Source organism: Gymnodraco acuticeps, unplaced genomic scaffold, assembly GCF_902827175.1.
Source record: "Gymnodraco acuticeps unplaced genomic scaffold, fGymAcu1.1, whole genome shotgun sequence".
Taxonomy (NCBI): domain Eukaryota; kingdom Metazoa; phylum Chordata; class Actinopteri; order Perciformes; family Bathydraconidae; genus Gymnodraco; species Gymnodraco acuticeps.
This window is the reverse complement of record NW_022990938.1, coordinates 24,188-43,121: the sequence shown is the minus strand read 5'-3', so window position 1 is coordinate 43,121 and position 18,934 is coordinate 24,188. Positions and strand designations below refer to the sequence as shown.

The 18,934-nt window shown below is 38.5% G+C and overlaps 1 protein-coding gene and 1 pseudogene across 1 annotated transcript; one reads left to right on the top strand and one right to left on the bottom strand.

Annotated features, from left to right (window-relative positions):
* Positions 1 to 3,565: 3,565 nt before the first annotated feature.
* On the bottom strand, positions 3,566 to 12,719 carry LOC117558213 (annotated as a pseudogene).
* A 1,734-nt stretch (positions 12,720 to 14,453) lies between these two features.
* On the top strand, positions 14,454 to 18,397 carry LOC117558246 (ras-related protein Rab-19-like). Its single transcript, XM_034234291.1, has 4 exons — positions 14,454 to 15,277; positions 16,719 to 16,902; positions 17,312 to 17,415; positions 17,500 to 18,397. The coding sequence occupies exons 1-4, from the start codon at positions 15,083 to 15,085 to the stop codon at positions 17,686 to 17,688; spliced, it is 672 nt and encodes a 223-aa protein (XP_034090182.1). The 5' UTR covers positions 14,454 to 15,082; the 3' UTR covers positions 17,689 to 18,397.
* Positions 18,398 to 18,934: the final 537 nt, after the last annotated feature.

Here is an 18,934-nt window from a genome sequence, read left to right as displayed (position 1 = left end):
GGGGGGGGGTTACCTTGGTTGCTGATTGGCTAATGGTTACTCAACCCAAAACATCGTTATGACATCATAAAGAGGCCAAAATCTGATCAGCTCATTTTCAGACAGGTTTTTATATAAATGGATCAAAAAGAGAGAGAATCCTTTTTTCTGAATCTTTCAGAGTCTCTTTACACAGAGGGGACACGTTTATGTATAAAAGAAAAAGTGGATTTTGCATAATAGGTGACCTTTAACTTGTTGTGGAGCTTTTCAAATGACATTGGATAACACAAAAAGTCTTCCAGTTGAACATAGATAAAGCTGATATTCTGGTTAATTGCAGTGACCCGCCTTTTTGTCATTCCTTCTTAGTTAGAGTGCTGTGGGCTGGACCAGGGCTACCAGGATAGGGGCTACAACATCCCAGACTCCGGCCTCTGCACTGAAGAGTCCACTAATCCATGTGTGAGTGTGAAGACCCATTTATGGCTGCATATTCTGCTTTATGGGGTTTTCCCTTTCCACAAGTGTATTACATAGATTTTGGTGCATGCTAATGGTCTGCAAAGGCAAAGTTCCTTCCAAAGGGAGTTTCTCTTCAACACACTCCCCCTTTTTTCTAAATGAGCCCCACCTCTTCAAAACCAGTGAGATTGCAGCTCACAGTAAAGATGTTTTATGGATGCAAAGAAACAAGCAACTTGGCCACATAAAGCCATACTGCTCTGTGTCTTTCATAACCCTTTCCTTCCACTTCCTCCTTTGTCTTTTTCAAAAGTAATATATCACTGTATATCAATGGTAATCGTCGCTCATAACCCTTGACTCAAGACTTTTCACGGCATTGAAAACAATATATTTTAAATAACCAACTTGATTTAAGCATCTGATAGCAGTTGTGTAATGGCAATTTCGTTGTTCCAATGTCCTATATTCTTTTTGCCTTTACTTCACAGGAGACGGAGTGATCCAGACGCAGACACAACGGATGATTTCCGGTCTTGAGTGCAGTTTAGAATGATGTTTATTGATCGTTTACATTACCAAGGTTTAATTATTCAGTCAATGGTTGTATCAGAGCATCTGCCGGGCTGGTTGAATCGGTGTGCTCTTCCTCCTGTGTCCTCGCTCTTCTGGTCGCCTATGACCATCTTTTATACACCCAGTGCAGCTAACCCCCGCTACCAAGTGTACAAAAATAATATTGCACTCTACTGTAAGTATAAATTAAATAAACTGACATGAACACCCATAAAATGGCTCTACAAGTTGTATTGAGTAATATTTCACGGAATACCTTGCTTTTACAAACCGTAAAATGAAACTCAATTTCAACCACATGTTCACTTCCCCCATTTTGTTGCTGTTAATGGCCAATATATGTAACCTACAGTTCTCCTATGATAGCAATCCACAGTATAGGCTACACAGAGATGTAAGCTTTAGTGTAGTCAAGTTATCACAGCACTGTTGTTTTTATACACAGGCAGAGAGGGGGAGGCAGGCCCTCCCCATCTAAGGGGCGGGACATCTCTAAGCGGTTGACCAATCACAACAGAGTCGGACAGCTAACCAATCAGAGCAGACTGGGCTCTGGTTTCAGACAGAGGGTGAAAAGAGGTGCTGCAGCACAGGCAGTATGAGAACGATTTAATCTTTGATTCTAAAATGTCTCAATATAGCCTAAGCTATCAACTGGGGAAGCTAGATTGTTGATAGCTCCAAAACAATATTTGCACCGGGGCCAATCACAACCTTGTTACGCCACTGATACCTTCAGTTACTTTACAGATGTGGATGAATGATGTGAAATATAATCAAGTGTTAAATCAGACTTTAGTTCCACCTGGAGTAAATCCACAAGCTACCCTGCAGTATACAAAGTCATTCAAACTAGCTGCACCTTCACCAGCTTTGAGAACACTTTCATGATCAATCATTATAAAACATATCATATATATTATTCTGAAATGGACCAATCTGCACAACGACTACTTTTACTGTCGCTACTTTAACTATATTTTGATGCTAATACTTTTCTACTTTTACTTACATTCTGATTGCAGGACTTTTACTGTAAAAGAGTATTCCTACACTCTGGGACTTGTACTTTTACTGAAGTACAGCATCTGAGTACTTCTCCCTCCTCTGTGTCTTTGTATTGTAGGTGGCGGCTCCTAGAAACAGCAGTCTGTTTGAGTACAATGACCATGACAAGCCCATCAAGATTTATCAGGAGGTAATACAAATATTTTTATTCAAATGATAACTTTTACATTTACAGTACAGTCCTGTTAATGTGTTGATGGGTGTCGCCATTTAATCACCATTTAAAGAGACAGAATATATGGAAATGTGAGGATGCAGTATGCCACAATAGCTACATTTTAGAATTTCACAAGACCACTTTTAAAATCAAGATGAAACATTTAAAATGTTTGCACATTGTAAGACATTTTTCAAGTTGTTATAAAAGTTTCACACTGTTTTGGAATATAGCTATCACAATCAAACACGCTACAACGGCCCAAAATACTTCCATTACTATATTATAAAGCAACGTACACGTTACTGATTGATCTGCTCTGTTTCAGCCATGCCTTTCATACATTATGGAAGAATTCATGATGAGACTAAATCTTTCAATAGGCTTCGTGATGGGAATCGGAGTTTCCTTGGTATGTATAACCATCTGTATGCATTTATAATAAATATACACCACCTACATTTAACTTCGCTACGTTCTTTGTTTATTAACATATTGTCCTATGAAGCAGCTTGTTAGGGGCTATTTATCATATTGACTTTGCTTGCCCAGATGTTATGAAACTAAAAATGTTCATATTTTATTTTTGATCTCCGAAACCTACAAAACCATTTCACCTCAATGTTGTTTAGAAGCTGTTCTAGAGCTTTTTAACATGTGAACATAGAGCTGTCTCTTTTTTCTCCGTCTTGCAGATCTTTTCCACCGTGTTGTGTCTTCTCGTCTTGTGTCAGCTGAACAACAAGGAAGATGTTCCTGCTGTCGTCTACAGTCGAGGCAAGAAACGTCGACATCCCGGGATACGCTGCAGATTATACCTGATGGGATTGAAAAAGATTACCTCGTTTTTTTTGTTTGATAATTTGCTTTAAACAAGTTTATTGCATGTTGTATATGTATTATTTTGCCTTTGAAACTATTTTACCTGGTACAGCACAAGGCATTTTGTAATGTATTGTCAGCGAAAGGGATCAATAGCTATTTTCTGTTTTAAGATGAAAGGATGAATAACTTAAAAATAAAAACATGTAATGCTGAGATCATCTTAGTAGACTCACAGATGATATCAAATGTATCTAACCTTCCATTTTTGGGAGACAAATTAACCCACCTATTGTGTTTTCCTTGTATAAACTGATCATTGATTGTAGAATTAGCAAAGGTTCCATATCAAAATGCTCAATAAAGAACATTTGAGGAAAAAGTACAATATTTTGGTCTACAATAGCATAATATGGAAGCACAAGTACCACAAAACTATACAGCACTTGTGTCTAAATGTACGTTTTCAGCTTGAAGAAACATTTTTGAAATAAAAACGTCAAGAATCACATATTTTATTCCTGCTATATACAAAATATATTACATGAGTTCATTCCATAAATAAAACACAATAAGAAAAAAAAACAGTTTATGACAGAAATAAAAAATACCATACTTTGCAAGAACATACTGATATTAGGCATTATGGTTAAAGTGCACAGGTAGACATGGATCTGCTGTTTCAGAGGAAAATCATTCGACAGTTTATTTATTCAATGATGACATTTCCACCGCAGGCAGCTCATGCAGTCATGTTAGGAGTGATGTGGCGTAAAGGCTTCTTCGGTGAGAGCGGCATCAGTTGGGACACAAGAATCTTGGTGATGTGTTTTTCTTACAGGAGCCTCTCACAACCTTTCTGCAGCGGCCTCGCCAAAAAAATCATATTTTGGGCGCAAAATATTTGAGGATTTACTGCATGTCTGCTGAATGTGCATCCAAACAGAATCCATTTTCCTCTTAGGGGGGTAATTCTACGGTGGCCGACAGGTGCGAACACGCTCTAACGACCCAAAACACTTTCATTCGGAGAAAAGAGCTGGAGCTTCAGAAACAAATGTAAAAACACATGCAAATGAAGAATCATCTTTACCAACTGACAACACATGCGCCACATTTAGAAGATATTCACCAAGTTGACGAAACATGCTAGACCAGCGGTTCCCAACCTGTGGGCCGCCAAATAATTTGCGAAACGTTATGATTTGTGTGGAAACATTTTCATTATTAAGATTTTATTTTTTTTCAACCTCCTTTCCTTTGTCTTTCTTGATTCTCCTTCGCAACGGTCATTACAGTCTTTGACAGCGATCTGTACCACCGGATTAACAACGTGTCACATGTTGTGAATCGACCAATCAGAACTTTATTTAGCCTCCGTATTGCATATGGTTGAATGTGGGCCACGAAAAAAATGTAGATTCTTACAGTAAGTAGGCCCTAAAAAGTGCTACATAAACAAAACGCTGCAAATAAAAAAGGCTGCAAGGAACTCAAAACACAACGAAAACATGGGGACACTAAAAATTGATGCACACAGCTGGGACCGGAGCGCTTGTTGACGTTCAGAGATCATAAAGTAGGCCAACTGTCACTGTTGTCATTAAGTTACATCAAATGTGAGTTCTATCGGCTTATTTAAACAATGTGATCGCTTGATTCCTTCAGATATTATTGCTGACTGAGCAGCTGTAATATAGCTTACCTAGTAATATCGGAAAGAATCGTGCAAACCACTAAAACGTACATTTATAATCCCCGAACGTCAACAAGCGCTCCAGTCCCAGCTGTGTGCATCACTTATTAGTGTCCCCCCTTTTCATTTAGCCAAATCTGTAGCGTTTTGTATTTGCAGTGCAGTACAATTCCCATATCTGTTTTTATCATAAGTGTAATACTGTGTGGAGGTTTTAACTGTCTTCCTCTTGTCAGACAGGTGCTGTGGGCCCGAGGCGGAAACCCCAATCCCTGGTGGTGGTGTTCTTCACGAGTCCTTTTGTTTGGTGTGCGGTGACACGGGTGGTTTCGAGTTGGACCCTTCCCCCTTTTTTATTTATTGCCGCCTGTTAAGCCCCAGCCCTGTCTTGGGCCTCCTATGCCCCCGTATTAACTTTTAGCTGATTGTATAAATGTGTATCTGGTGTTTTTAGAATAATAAATTGATTGTTATAAAATAAAGTAATTGTGTTAACTCAAACTGAAACTGTCTCTGGCCTGTAAAACGAACCTGTGCTCCTTGTCGGTTAAAATCTTTTATTATTAATAGTTAGTTCCTAAGGGTGAAACTCCCTTACTGTAGTGGCGTTGTTGGCAACACAAACGTTACCTACCAAACTTGACCTACCTCACCCCGTTTTGTATTTGCAGTGCTTCGTTTAAATAGGGCTTTTAGAAAATGCTGTGCATGTTTTCGAGTTTGTAAAGATGGTTCTTCATTTTTCATGTATTTTTTGACACATTTGTCTTTCTATATTTCGTTTCTGAAGCTGCAGTGCGTTTCTCCTAATGGTAAATATTTTTGAAGCGCGTTTGCATCTGTCGGCCACCGTACGATACACCCGACTTAATGTGCTTTAAGAAACAACTAAATGGAGGGATGAAGAGTCAAATATACATTGTGCATAACAAGGCATCGAGACATTCCGAGAGCTGATGCTCATTGCATTGTCTAACCTGATTATTCACCCAAGAAAATACATTGCTTGATAATAAATAAATGATTATATTTCAATCAAAGCACTTTGTAAACACTGTTTAAGAAAGGTGCTACATAAGGGTTATTAATATTATAATTTGTTATTATTATTATTACTTGCTCTAATGCTGGAAATGTAATGTAATGTAATGTAATGTAATGTAATGTAAAGACTACTATGAATATTGAAATAGTTGGTCCAGGTGTTGAATTAAACCTAATAATTGATTAAGGTGTAGGTTTTGTAGATGCAATTATTATCTGTCCTCCGAAATGTATCCAGGTATGAAGGAAATGGAGGTAAATATCATCTCATTATTATCCAGATAAGACGTCACTTACTGTTCATGAAAAACGCTGTGGTCAACTCCAGCTACTCAAAGAAAACAAATGGCTGGTTAATGCTTGGTAAGATATTCATTTCAATTAATAACTTCAGAGATAGGACAAAAGCTTTTGAAAATGTGCTGATTATTAAATACTTCATTAAATTGCAATGTTTTTACAGCAGTAAGGCCAAATATTTGCATGTTGGTTACTTTTCAATATCAGTCACATGCATTAACAGAACATTTTAATGTCAACATATGCCTATAGCACAGCTAGGATATGGTATACAGCGTAGTGTGTTATATGTATGTGCAAATACAAATTAGGTATGCTTGATTATAGTTTGAGGTGTGTATCAAAACATACGAGGTGACTAGAAGGCCCCGGGGACATATCTGTTGGACTGGAGAAGAGCCATGAACTCCTGTTTCCTCCGAATCTGCCCCATCAGCTTGATGCTCATCACCAGTAACACCACCTGGGAGGGATGCACAGGAACCAGCATGAGGTGGTGTTATTATATTGACTTTATTAAAGAGGGACCATGCATTGAATATAATTATCTCAAAGAGAAAACATTATTTATGCAGCATTTAGCTGTTAGCTTATTTCCATCTGCAGAGCCTTTGCAGGTACACACACCAACACTTATGAAGACGGACAACTATAATATTACAATCAATTCAAAAATGAAAACTCGGTCAAGTTTATGTTAATGGCTGCCATCTGATTCTTCTCTCACTAAAACTATCATTTGGACTCTAATATGTCAACTTCATCGTAGTAATTGTATATTTGTATGTATTTTTTCATGAAATCAAGTCAATTATTCAACATATATGGGGAATTTCCCCCATTTTCCCCCCACAAACATTTCCCATTGATATGAAATAATAATAAATATTATATATATTATTATATATTTATTATATTCTTGTTAAACTTTTTTTTCATTTTGGAACAGTTTAAATAATAAGCTAATTTAAAAAGGGAAAATAGCTTTTTTGTAGTGATGAGGTTAAATAAAAACTGACAAAGAATAAGTGGATAAAATAAATGTATATATATTGTCTATATAATTAACATATGCGTTTATAATTAATATAAGAATGATATACAATATGTAGTGTGACGGCCCAACAGCCTTTGTAACAGTAGATCATTAATAAAAGTACAATCAACTAAATAAAAAAAAATCGAAAAATAATTGATTGATTTGTAGCTTTATTACCTACTTTCTGTTTTCTCATACAAATGTTTTGCCTTTAAATGTAAAATCAAAGAACACATACCCAAAATACTCCACTTCCAAATTGTACAGCCATCGCCAACGAGAATGCGAGCTTCAGTTCAGAAACATAAACAGGTAGGCAAGGCTGAAAAATAAAAACAGGTGGGGTTACAATGTGAATTAAGAACGTATTGATCTGGTTATACTCGTGGCGTATACTTCCAGTGTGTCAGATTACATCTACTTGTGCAAAATGTAAAACATTGGCCTCTGGGACCCCTCCAAAAAGCACACAGTGATTTAAAAAGAGAAGTCCTCAGCCACTGTGATTCATGGCTGTGATTCCAAATTAATTTAGATATAAAATCTGTGAGAAAATAAGAAATCTTTTACCTTTTGATAAACATACTGGTTCTTTGGAGCCCCGAGTGTGGCGATGCCTCGTAGTCGAATCTGGAGAGGAGAGAATAACCCTGTTACATCACGTTACATTAGTCGTATCTGACTGGACTAAGAAACAAATCTGAGGCTCCAGGAGCAGAAAGAGCCATCTTCAATGCCCATATAGTGCGTACATTAAGGGAGAGACTTACACATTTTCCTGGATAGTGACAGTTACAGGAGGCAGGGATGGTAGGGCCCCAGTCTTTGTAGCCTTCAATAAGACCACAGCACTCAAACTGGAGGCAAACACACACACACACACACACACACACACACACACACAACACACACACACACACGCACAACACACACACACACACACACACACACACACACACACACACACACACACACACACACACACACACACACACACACACACTTCAGATTAACTGACAGGGCCATAATGTGAATGATCTCACACTTTCAAGCCAAGTAAGAAGTTAATCCGAAACACGTAAACCAGAACAAAATGCCCAATACTGTAAATGTAATCACGCTAATGATACAGCTCTTTTAATCCCATTACTTTTTTTGGCAAGACCTGCCCTGCATGGCATTCAAATTATAGGATTGGCCAGAAATCAATGCTTGCACGAGGGTACCTGTAATTACCAGATTTGTTAAAGTCCTATTTCCAGACCAATAGGTATTCCTGACGTTACAACGTGAGGACAAGGCCTAACCTCACGCAGCTACACAGGGTGGGTCTTGATAAAGGAACCTGTATGGCACACAGTCTTGTGTGAATCTGATTTAGTTGAGGGTGTGTTGTGCTTCAGGCTGTGAGGCACACCTCCCCATGGGGAGCGTTCTCTGAGTCATCTGGACACACTTCTTTTTATATATGGTGTGACTTGCACTTTCTGAGGACATCAGAAAGAGAGATTTAGTTCCCTAGAAGTTTTTTTGTGTTTTTCAACATCCACTGCACAAGAGCAATGTTTTGGATTGTATACAATTAAACTAGGCCCAATGAACATTAGGCTAAAATAATCATTTCAATTGCTCCTTACTTCTTGTTGAATACTGTACAGCAGGGTCCTGTTGGCTTTGTTGGTTGAACTGAGTGGCATCATGGACAATAACTTGGCCTCTTCACGGACCACACGTTTCTGAGGAGGGAGGAATCACATTGAAAACGGTTCTTTAGATACCAAGACATACTGTTGTTGAAGTTTTGAATACTATAGGATTACAATAAATGTTGTAGAAATATAAACGTATACCGTAGTAACATACCTCATACACATCTTGGTAGCTTAGCGCTGTTCTCACAATAATCGTTTGACTGGCTGCTGCCAATCCAGTTGCATACTGCACACACAATAAATAGTAAGTCAACGAGAACACTATTTTCAGAAAAATATGTGAGACATGTGTATACATTGTCCTACACAGGTAAATAGAAAAATCGTATAAACACAGTGATAGTATACGAAGCAGGTTTTTACCAGAATTAAACACCATCTCTTCCCTTTACAGGCTCCGATCACACCGAGCACTGAGAGCAGCAGACAGCCGATCTCCACCACGTACATTATCACCACGGAAACATTTGACACCAGCTGCGGAGAAAGAAAGCGTTGGCGATACATTAAATGGCAAAAAATATCATTTGATTAATTATAAAAGTCCAGTGTGTATGATTTAGTGACATCTAGTGGTGATATTGCAAACTGCAATTAACTGAGCACCCCTCCGCTCACCCTTCCCTTTCCAAATAGCGGATACAATATATTTTCTTGTGTTATGCACAAAGTTTTATCACAGGATCATTTGTGTTTTTTCGCAATCCTGCACACAGCTGAATTTATCTGGTTTACTGCATTGGTTTGATCCCAAAAAACGGATTGCATTGCAGTAAACAAATTTAAAACGATGCCGAATTAACAACAACATGGTGCCTATTTGTAAAAAGTTTGATTTCATTCATAATAAGATCTGTACGCAAGACTAAATGCAAAAAACGCTTAAAATCCTTGTTTTCTGAAGGGAGTTTGGCTACATGCTTTCTTGCTGCCTCAACACTCAAAATAACATTGACTAAATCAGGCATAAACATAGTGCCAATACTGTATGACTTTGAAATTATATAAACTCACAGGAATTTTAAGATAATTGTTTCGTGACACGATAGATGATATAGTGAATTTACCATTATGGAAATATAATACTGCATATTATATTCCATTTCTGTCAATACATCCCCCTAAATCCTACACACTGGTCCCACTAACGTTGATATTATTTAGTTGTCACAGATGTATTCCCAAACTAGCCCGGCTACAAAAGAAGTCAAAGGTCAGGGTCAGCTAGCACCTGAAGATAATTCACTGTCCTGCCCAAGGACACTTCACCGGGCAGATGCTTGCCAACATGAAGGCTTGAACTCAGGCCTCACGGTGAGGAGACAATATATATAAAGACGCTGATGTGTTGTGTGCAGGCCATATTGATGGACCACTAAGTAACGCCATGCATAAATAATCCACTGATTGGATAACCCGGGAACTATTGTGCTCCTTTTGAAGCCTGACAGGACGAGAGGTATTCCTGCTTTTGATAAATCATGTGATCTGCTTCGGGAGTATTTTCATCCGCTCAGAAGGTAGTCTGAAGTCTGTCTTACTTTGCCAGTCAGAAGGAGGTCTCTGTGCCAAGCTACTGTCATCGTCAGCATGAAGAAGCACAGCGACTGTGGAGAGGGAGATAACAATGTGTGAAGATTGTGAAGTGCACAAGACATGAAAATATGGTGATAAAGAAAATCGCATTTCGGTTTTATAATCAAAATACCATTAGAAAAGTATCACCTGACATGTTTTAATTAGGGCTGTCAAACGATTACAATTTTTAATCAGATTAATCACAGCTTAAAAATTAATTAATCATGATTAATCACCATTCGAACTATGTCCAAAATATGCCATTTATTTATGCATATTGTTGTGGGAATGGAAAGATAAATGAAAAAAGGCGGATATATCCATTTAACATACAGTATCTATGTTTATTATAACATTTTTCTGCGTGTCAAAATGAAAGACAGCACACACACCTATCAATCATCAAACCGTGGGGTCTTAATTCATTACGTGTTGATTTCTATCAACGGGGGAGTACTTCAGGAAAGTCGACGGGGGGGGCTAGTGGAGTACTTCGTGACCACAGAGTGTGAACGTTGTGATCAGCTGTTTTAGCGCAGTTCTCCTGTGAAGGGGGAGGGGTCTCCCTCCGCAGCCGGTTGGCGTAGTTTTGGCACAATTCCGTTCCGGCGTTAACAGCAGCCCTGTCTGTGCACACGGAGACCGACTCTGTCGTCCGGTGATCTAACCGCCTTCTGGAAAAGCTTCACAAGTACATCGGTAAGCAAATGCGCTTTGTGACACAAGTGACGGTACGCATTTCAGAGAGATTACGCACATAACCTGCGTACCAGTTATGTGCACCCCTGTACTACAGCTAAAGTATTCTCCGTCGGGACTTCCTGCAACAACACCACGCCGTTATCAAAGATGTTCTATTGAGAAGACGATCACTACGTGACAAAAGTTTTCAAAACCGTGGCTACTGAAATCAATCTTACTAACTGCTGTCTGTGCAATTTACTCCGCGCGAGTTGGCAGACTTTATTTTGCTTCCTTTAACATCATTTTTCATGGTGGGGCTAAGCCATTTCTTGGTATGGGTGTAGCCTACCCCAGCCATACCCTGGCGCTGCCACTGGTGGCACGTATGGGGCGGGCCATTCTGCACATGCGTTAAATGCGTTAAATATTTTAACGCAATTAATTCAAACAATTAATTACCGCCGTTAACGCGATAATTTTGACAGCACTAGTTTTAATATTATTTAATCCTATCAACTGAATTTTAAAGTTATATTGAAGGCTATCCACGATACACTCAAATTAGGATACACACAAAGAAAGTGACAAAATACAATAGTAAACAAATAGTTATAATCTTGTCTTTTTAATTAAAAAAAAAATAATACCTTCCTTTTTAATATTTTAGTTTGTTTCATCGTTTTTGTTTTACATTTTAATCCACATTGAGTCTATACTATATCTGTCATATTAAATGTGTTATATAAGAAATTGCTTCAATGCACATTCATTTTAAAACGTCCTGATCCTTTTTTTGCTTATCTATATTATTATTATTATTATTATTACTATTATTATTATTATTATTATTATTATAGTATCAATACATTCCTTTTTTTTTGTCATCCTTTTAGTTTGTTTTTTTGGAAGCACATTAAGTCTGTCTTGTCATATTACATTTAGTTATATAAACAAATATCCTTGAATGCACATGACTGCATACTCACAGCTGAGACAGCACATTGTAAACAGTAGCATTTATACAGACTGACAGATTTGGGGTGGAGATTACAGAGGATTATTATTCTAATGCATTTCATAAATCATTTATAACCACTATGGCGTCTTCTTCGTACAACTACCAGTTATGATAAATTCCTCATCACTTTATTTGTATATAACATTCCTTCATTCAATCTACTGCAGGAATGGCACACACTAATGTTGATGGATGGGCTTCGCTGCAGTTGTGAGACAGACAGTGTTATTCTGTTTATGCTGATCTGGGTCAAATCGCAGCACATAACAAACATTTAATCAGAGAAATAACCCATATAAGGAAATCAGGCCTCTCAGTATAAATCCCATGCAAAGCGGTGAGAAGTACCTACCATATGCACAGCGTTTTGCGAAAATAAACGGCCTTTTCAGGCTCGTTTTATCCGCCATCACGAACACGGCGCTCCGCTGCATGCTGCTGATTCTCCCAGGCTCCAGACGCCCTTTTCACATCCAGAAAATATTATTGCTATGGATCTATTATTGCAACTGTAAGGGCATCTATCTGTCTATCCGCACAGGACGTCACTGTGATGCACTGGGTGAGGGGTCTGTGACGCATTCAAGTGCAGTCGGAAATATCGGAATCGAGGTGTTTAAACGCCCAGGAATGATGTTGTTTTAACGATTACTAAAAACATATATGAAATAATGATATGCAAGAGGAAGGGTTGGGAGGGTTACTTTAAACATGTATTCCCTTACAATTACTTATAAACTGGGGGGGGAAATCTAATCAGTTTTATCAATCAATCAAGCAATCAATCAATGTTTATTTATATAGCCCAATATCACAAATGTTACATTTGTCTCAGTGGGCTTCACAGTGTGTACAGAATATCAGTATGACAATACGACACCCTCTGTCCTTAGACCCTCACATCGTACAAGGAAACACTTCTGGAGAAAACCCACAGTTTAAAGGGAACATGGGAGAAACCTCAGGGAGAGCAACAGAGGAGGGATCCCTCTCCCAGGACGGACAGACGTCCTGGGAGAGGGCCTTTATATATATTTTAATTTATATTTAATTTAATATGCCAATCATTGCACACCTAATGTAAATAATATCTTACTCTTGTAGTGTTAGCTGTAATTTGGCCCTTCAATAGTGTTTATTTGTCAGATAGTTTACATTTTAGTTGTATCTTTCATGGTCAACTTGTATATTTTTACTTTTTTATTTTATTTTGAGATGTCAATATGATATCTGTTTATTTTCTACTCTTTTTAATTTCTAAGTATGTGCATTGCCTTGTATTACATGCTGCTGTCACGAAAGAATGTCCAATTTGGGATCAATAAAGATATTATCCTATATATTGGTGACCTCAATTTGAAATGCAATGCAAATAAACACAAGAGAAAAAACATCTTGCATATCAAGCATACTGTATTTTAGTTTCCTCTTACTGCATTAATAAAGAAGATATTTTAAGACAAAGAATGAAATGTATAAAGATATGTAAGTAAACCTGTTCCAGGCAGTGGACTACAAAATAAAAGTTAGTGTAACAGATATAAGTCTACATATTTCAATGTTACTTTAAGGGATGCAGTTCCCTTTTTTGCGTCCTGATTACGTAATTCCATCACATGTTTTCCATTAATCCCCAAGCCTGGCAATGAGTTTGTGCTTTATAAAAACGTACAAAAATACTTATCCTCCAAACATATTGACCAGAATCCAAAAATACCTTCCTGTTTAAATCCCATCTAAAAGTACTTGACTCACTGACTCACATATAGTGTTGACAGATGTGCCCTACATAATTAAACACAAACTATGCTGAATGTGTAATTATTCTTTTATTTTCTGGCCATTTTGAACACCTTTCCTGGTTTTTACTATATTTGTATACAAAATGTATTATTGTGCCTATGAGGTTTGATTGACCCATACATCTGTTATGAACATATTAGACGTCATATCATTTAAAGACCTCAGTGACCTCAGTTGGTACTTAATTTAAAATCTATTGGTTGGTTTATACAGCCCCTATTACAGTGGGAGGCCCAGTTCTTTGATCCATTTCTTATTAATTTAGATTAACCCACGATGTCTCTCACAATAACAACATAATGTAAGCTAGGCATTGTTAGAATTGACATACTTCATTTTCTCGTTCTCTCAAAGCATCAAAACATCCCAAAATGTGTTTATAAGTGTGTTCATGCATTCTAATTGGCTGAATGACTGCATTTCCCAAGATCCCACAGTGCTAATGGGGCTGGGCTACACTCCAGGAACAGGTAAGGCGGGTTCCTCCTTTTGTTTCCACACACAGGTGCATTGTAGAGAGAGAGTGAGAGTGAGAGACGCAGGAGGCTAAAAGGGAGTAAGAACTGGAATAACTGATGACAGGAAGAGAAAAAGGACTGACACTTGTGACAGAACAGCAGGTGGACTGGACAGGAACCTGCATCACACACAAGGATATAACTGTTTTAATTTAAAAGGAAGTACCTGTGACAGACAACTAACCAGAAAGAAAAAGGATGTGTACGTGTTGTTTCTTTTCCTGCAGGCCACAAAGTGGGTCAACACCTGAGAGGAGTAGCAAGGACTGAGGCAGTTTTGTCCTGCTGAGAGAGCTCATGAGAGGGGGGAGTGAAACTGAATTGCTGGAGAAACAATTGTTAGCCACTTTGAAACAGGCCTCCAGATTGCTGTTTGTGTGCCTTACAATTAATTTTTAACTTACTGGTGTGGTAAATGGATTATCATTAACCTATGAACAGCAACAAACTTAAAACTGGTTTTACAGGCTACATGTGGAATAATGTAACTAAACTAAACGGTGGAGTAACATTTTTTTGGGTGACAATTTTTAACAGAAATTGATAACGATAACCCATCACCTTCCAAGTGGTCTACAGTATAGGAGCGAGCACATCCACAGTTACTCTACTGTACTTCCACCATGGAGACCTCAGGACCTGAACATGATGAGTCCTTTGACTTCCTGTTTAAGATCATCCTGATTGGAGACTCTAATGTAGGGAAGACCTGCTTGGTTCAGAATTTTAAGTCTGGGATCTTCTCAGAGAGACAGCAGAACACCATCGGAGTGGATTTCACCGTACGGACCGTGGATATCGAGGGGAAGAAAGTTAAGGTTAGTACTAAACAGAATGTGGAGTGTTTAGGGACACACATTGTATGACAAATAATGTGATACAGTAATAGGTATTTCTAGGCCATGTCATCCCTACTGTAATTCAAACGTTGTCCCTGTGTGACCCCTGTATGATACCAGTTACATTTCATTCTATATGGGATAAAGAGTCTTACATTTAACAAGGTCAACACTGCACCAACCCTGATTATGCTCCAGTAATGGTGGCTAAATGCCTTGATCCTTATCATGGGTGTTGTAGAGCCAACTGGCTCCGACAATAACAGCAGAGTACAGGCTATTGTTTTGGTAACAATATTTAATGAAAAGAAGCCTATGGCAGGATCTAGAAAATGCAACTCATATGTGGTGTGATGGACTTTTTTCAGGTTTGGGGATAAATGACACCACAGTGAGAGTTGTCCTTTGGTTACAGTTGGACAGAAAAACTAGTCGGACCAGATGCTTACATGAAGGACTGGTTTTTCAGGTAGCTCTGCTCAAGCTTTGTGCAGACAAAAATACTTCTCCAAACCGTCATTAAGTTTGAAAAGGAACTAAATGATTTTACAGCGACCAGTTTTGTGTGCTTTAAAAGTTGGTATGTTGCCAGAGTCTTGAACCAGTCAGTTCCTCATTAGTGTGCAAAGCAATTGTTGGTCATTGGGAAGACACAGGCACCGCCAACTCCTGCACTGTAGGTTAGGGTGCCTAGAATGATCAAAGTTGCTACCATTTCTCCTTTGTGTATCTGTTGCTTTAGGTTTATCTGTAAATGTGCCACTAAACAAGGTGAAGAACAGTCTTGAGTCACAACATAAGGTCACAATAAGGTTGTAAAAGTAAAGATTTCAGGGTTAAAATGAATTCAAACAATGATAGGTTTCTGTTTCCGTGTTAACTTCATCCCTCCGCCACCAACAATCCAAAGGAGGTTATACCAAAGTGTATTTTATAGGATCATATTCAGCTTTTATTATATACAAATGATGCTATGATTCAAAAGCAGAAGTAGGCAGTTGAAACCATAAACACTGGCATTGCTAAGGCTGTGCCAGAGAGCTCAGATTGGTTGCTATGACAGCTGTAACCGCGTAAACATGGTCTGTCAGATGCTCAGGGAATATTCTGTCGAGGGACACAACTAATCTGACACCGTTTTTTTTGGTGTGTGTGTACGCATGTTTTACTCATGTTGTGGGGACATACGTATGTATACACAATCACAATGTGGGGACCCGCCTTTCTTTTGGGCACAAATGCACGTTAATTGTCACATTTAAGAATGAAGACTTATTTTAAGTTACGGTTAAGGTTAGGTTAAGGGTAAAGTAAGGGTTATGTGAGTTGTAATTAGGGTTAGGGTTGTCTAAAAAAAAAAAAGACTGTCAATGTATCCTAAGGTCCCCTAAAGGGATGTTAACATGTGTGTGTGTTACAGATGCAGGTGTGGGACACGGCTGGTCAAGAGAGGTTTCGGACGATCACTCAGAGCTACTACCGCAGCGCACACGGAGCCATCATCGCCTATGACATCACTCGACAGGGGACCTTTGACTCTGTGACTCACTGGATCAAAGAGGTGGAGATCTATGGAGCAAACAATGTGGTGCTGGTTCTCATAGGTGAGTGTTAGTATGTGAAGTGAATAATATGAATTCATAATATGGCAGCATCAAGTAAGTGGATCAATTGGTTATACGGTGAAAGTTATTGAGTTTATTTATTTTTAATGATTGAACTCTGTGATGTTGTTTGAGAAGATGGGACACATTGCAATTTATAGTTTCAAATAAGGATCCTTTGTGTCCAAATGTGAGAGTGCTAACACAAAGGTACTTAGACAAATGATGTTACAACCCTGTTAAGTGGGTCATCCCCACTTAAGTGTGTTGAAATGTTAGCCTTAGCAGACTGCAGTAATTGGGTACATTGTTAATAACATTAACAGGACTTGCTACAGACTCCTATTGGGTGTTTAAGGTTAGATTTATTGTATGTGTATCTCTCATCTCCCTGATTGTCTCCATGTAGGTAACAAATGTGACCTGGAGAAGGAAAGGCAGGTTCAGTTTGAGGATGCCTGCAATCTATCAAAGGAGAAAGAAATACTAGCTGCTCTGGAAACATCAGCCAAGGTAACGAGTGCACACATACATGTAACGATGATAAATTGGTTACAATTGTTATCTCAACTTCTCTATCTCCTTCTTTGTTTCCAGGAGAGTCAGAATGTGGATGAAGCGTTCATCATGATGGCCAGAGAGCTGCTGTCTCGTAACGGCCTCAATGTCCAGCAGGAGGACTCGGAGAGGAACAACACGCCTCGAGTCCTCCTCCGGTCCAACTCTAGGCCGATAAATGGTCTCATGACTGATCACACTCCACCAGAGAAGAAGACATGTTGCTGATCACAACGTGGAGAGGACAGGGAAGTGGGCAAGGACACTTATGGAGAGAGAAGAACAGATGCATTGATGGAATAAGGCTGGCCTCAAGAACCCTTGGATTCAGGACGTTTTAATAACTATGGACAAATTATTTCTGCTTACTTTTTTTGTAGCTTACCTAGGCATACATTATTGTTCAGCTGATGCTACAGGAAAATAGTTGGCATGTTAAGTAATGGGGAATTAAGAAACAGCGGGTAAAGTTACAGCAAGCCAATCTTATTTATATCAGCTATACTTGGATTGTTTCATTGTTAATCCAATGATTTTAAAGGTTGCGCTAACAATATTGATGCAGATATCAACAAACGAACTATTCCAAGCATCCTAACAATCCGGGATAGACTATAACATGTAATAACTGCATATATGAGTGAGTATTTCACCCAAGTGACCTCTTGTGGTGCCGGTATGACGAGATGTGATCCTCTGCTGCTGCTGAGCTCCAGACGAAAACGTCCTGGAGAAGCTGCTGCGAGCCAAAAGACTGTGAATTATCAATATGTGTGACATCATGATGTCTTACATTGTCATGGATTCATATAAAAGGCTGTGAATGTCTTCTTTAACTCTACCTGTGTACTACTAAATAGTAAACACTAGATGGCAGTGTGCTGTAACACATAGCTCATTGCTCTAGTCTAGACAATAAATAACATGTAACTTAAAACATCTGTGACTGCACTCAGAAACAATTAACTGCGTTTAAATGCAGCCCAGTAAACAGGAAATCTTTTTAAATTACCGTTACATTTAAACGTTGCCAAAATGACTTCCTGCGAACCTTAAAGTCAAGCTTATAGCTGAGGTGACAAAGGCGGACATCCAGGAAGGATTATGTGGTTGTGTCAGATGCCAAATTGGCAGGCCTGATTTATATACCAATCCAGAATTTGGTACTCATTTTATTTCCCACTAATTTGCTTTAAGACTTTTTTTTATTAAGATGTGAGTGAAATAAGTATACTCACAAGCAACACATAATATCGTTTTATAATCTCAGTTTGGGTCATTAAAAGACTGATGTATTATTCCGTATTATGATTTGAGTATTTCTACACTGTGGTATTACTGCTTTTACTTCCAGACTTCCAAAATTAAACAAAGTTGTCTGGTGTGTTTGGTCTCCAGCACACTGGGTGGCGCTAGTCGATAATCAGTGAGACGTTGTTTCCCGCCTTTATCTAGATTATTTTCATAGGTGCAT

Excerpts from the sequence above, each read along its gene's own strand:
- LOC117558246 (XM_034234291.1), top strand. The coding sequence starts at position 15,083 with ATGGAGACCTCAGGACCTGAACATGATGAGTCCTTTGACTTCCTGTTT. Across the intron at positions 15,278-16,718 it reads TCGAGGGGAAGAAAGTTAAG|ATGCAGGTGTGGGACACGGC; the intron begins GTTAGTACTAAA and ends TGTGTGTTACAG. Across the intron at positions 16,903-17,311 it reads TGTGGTGCTGGTTCTCATAG|GTAACAAATGTGACCTGGAG; the intron begins GTGAGTGTTAGT and ends GTCTCCATGTAG.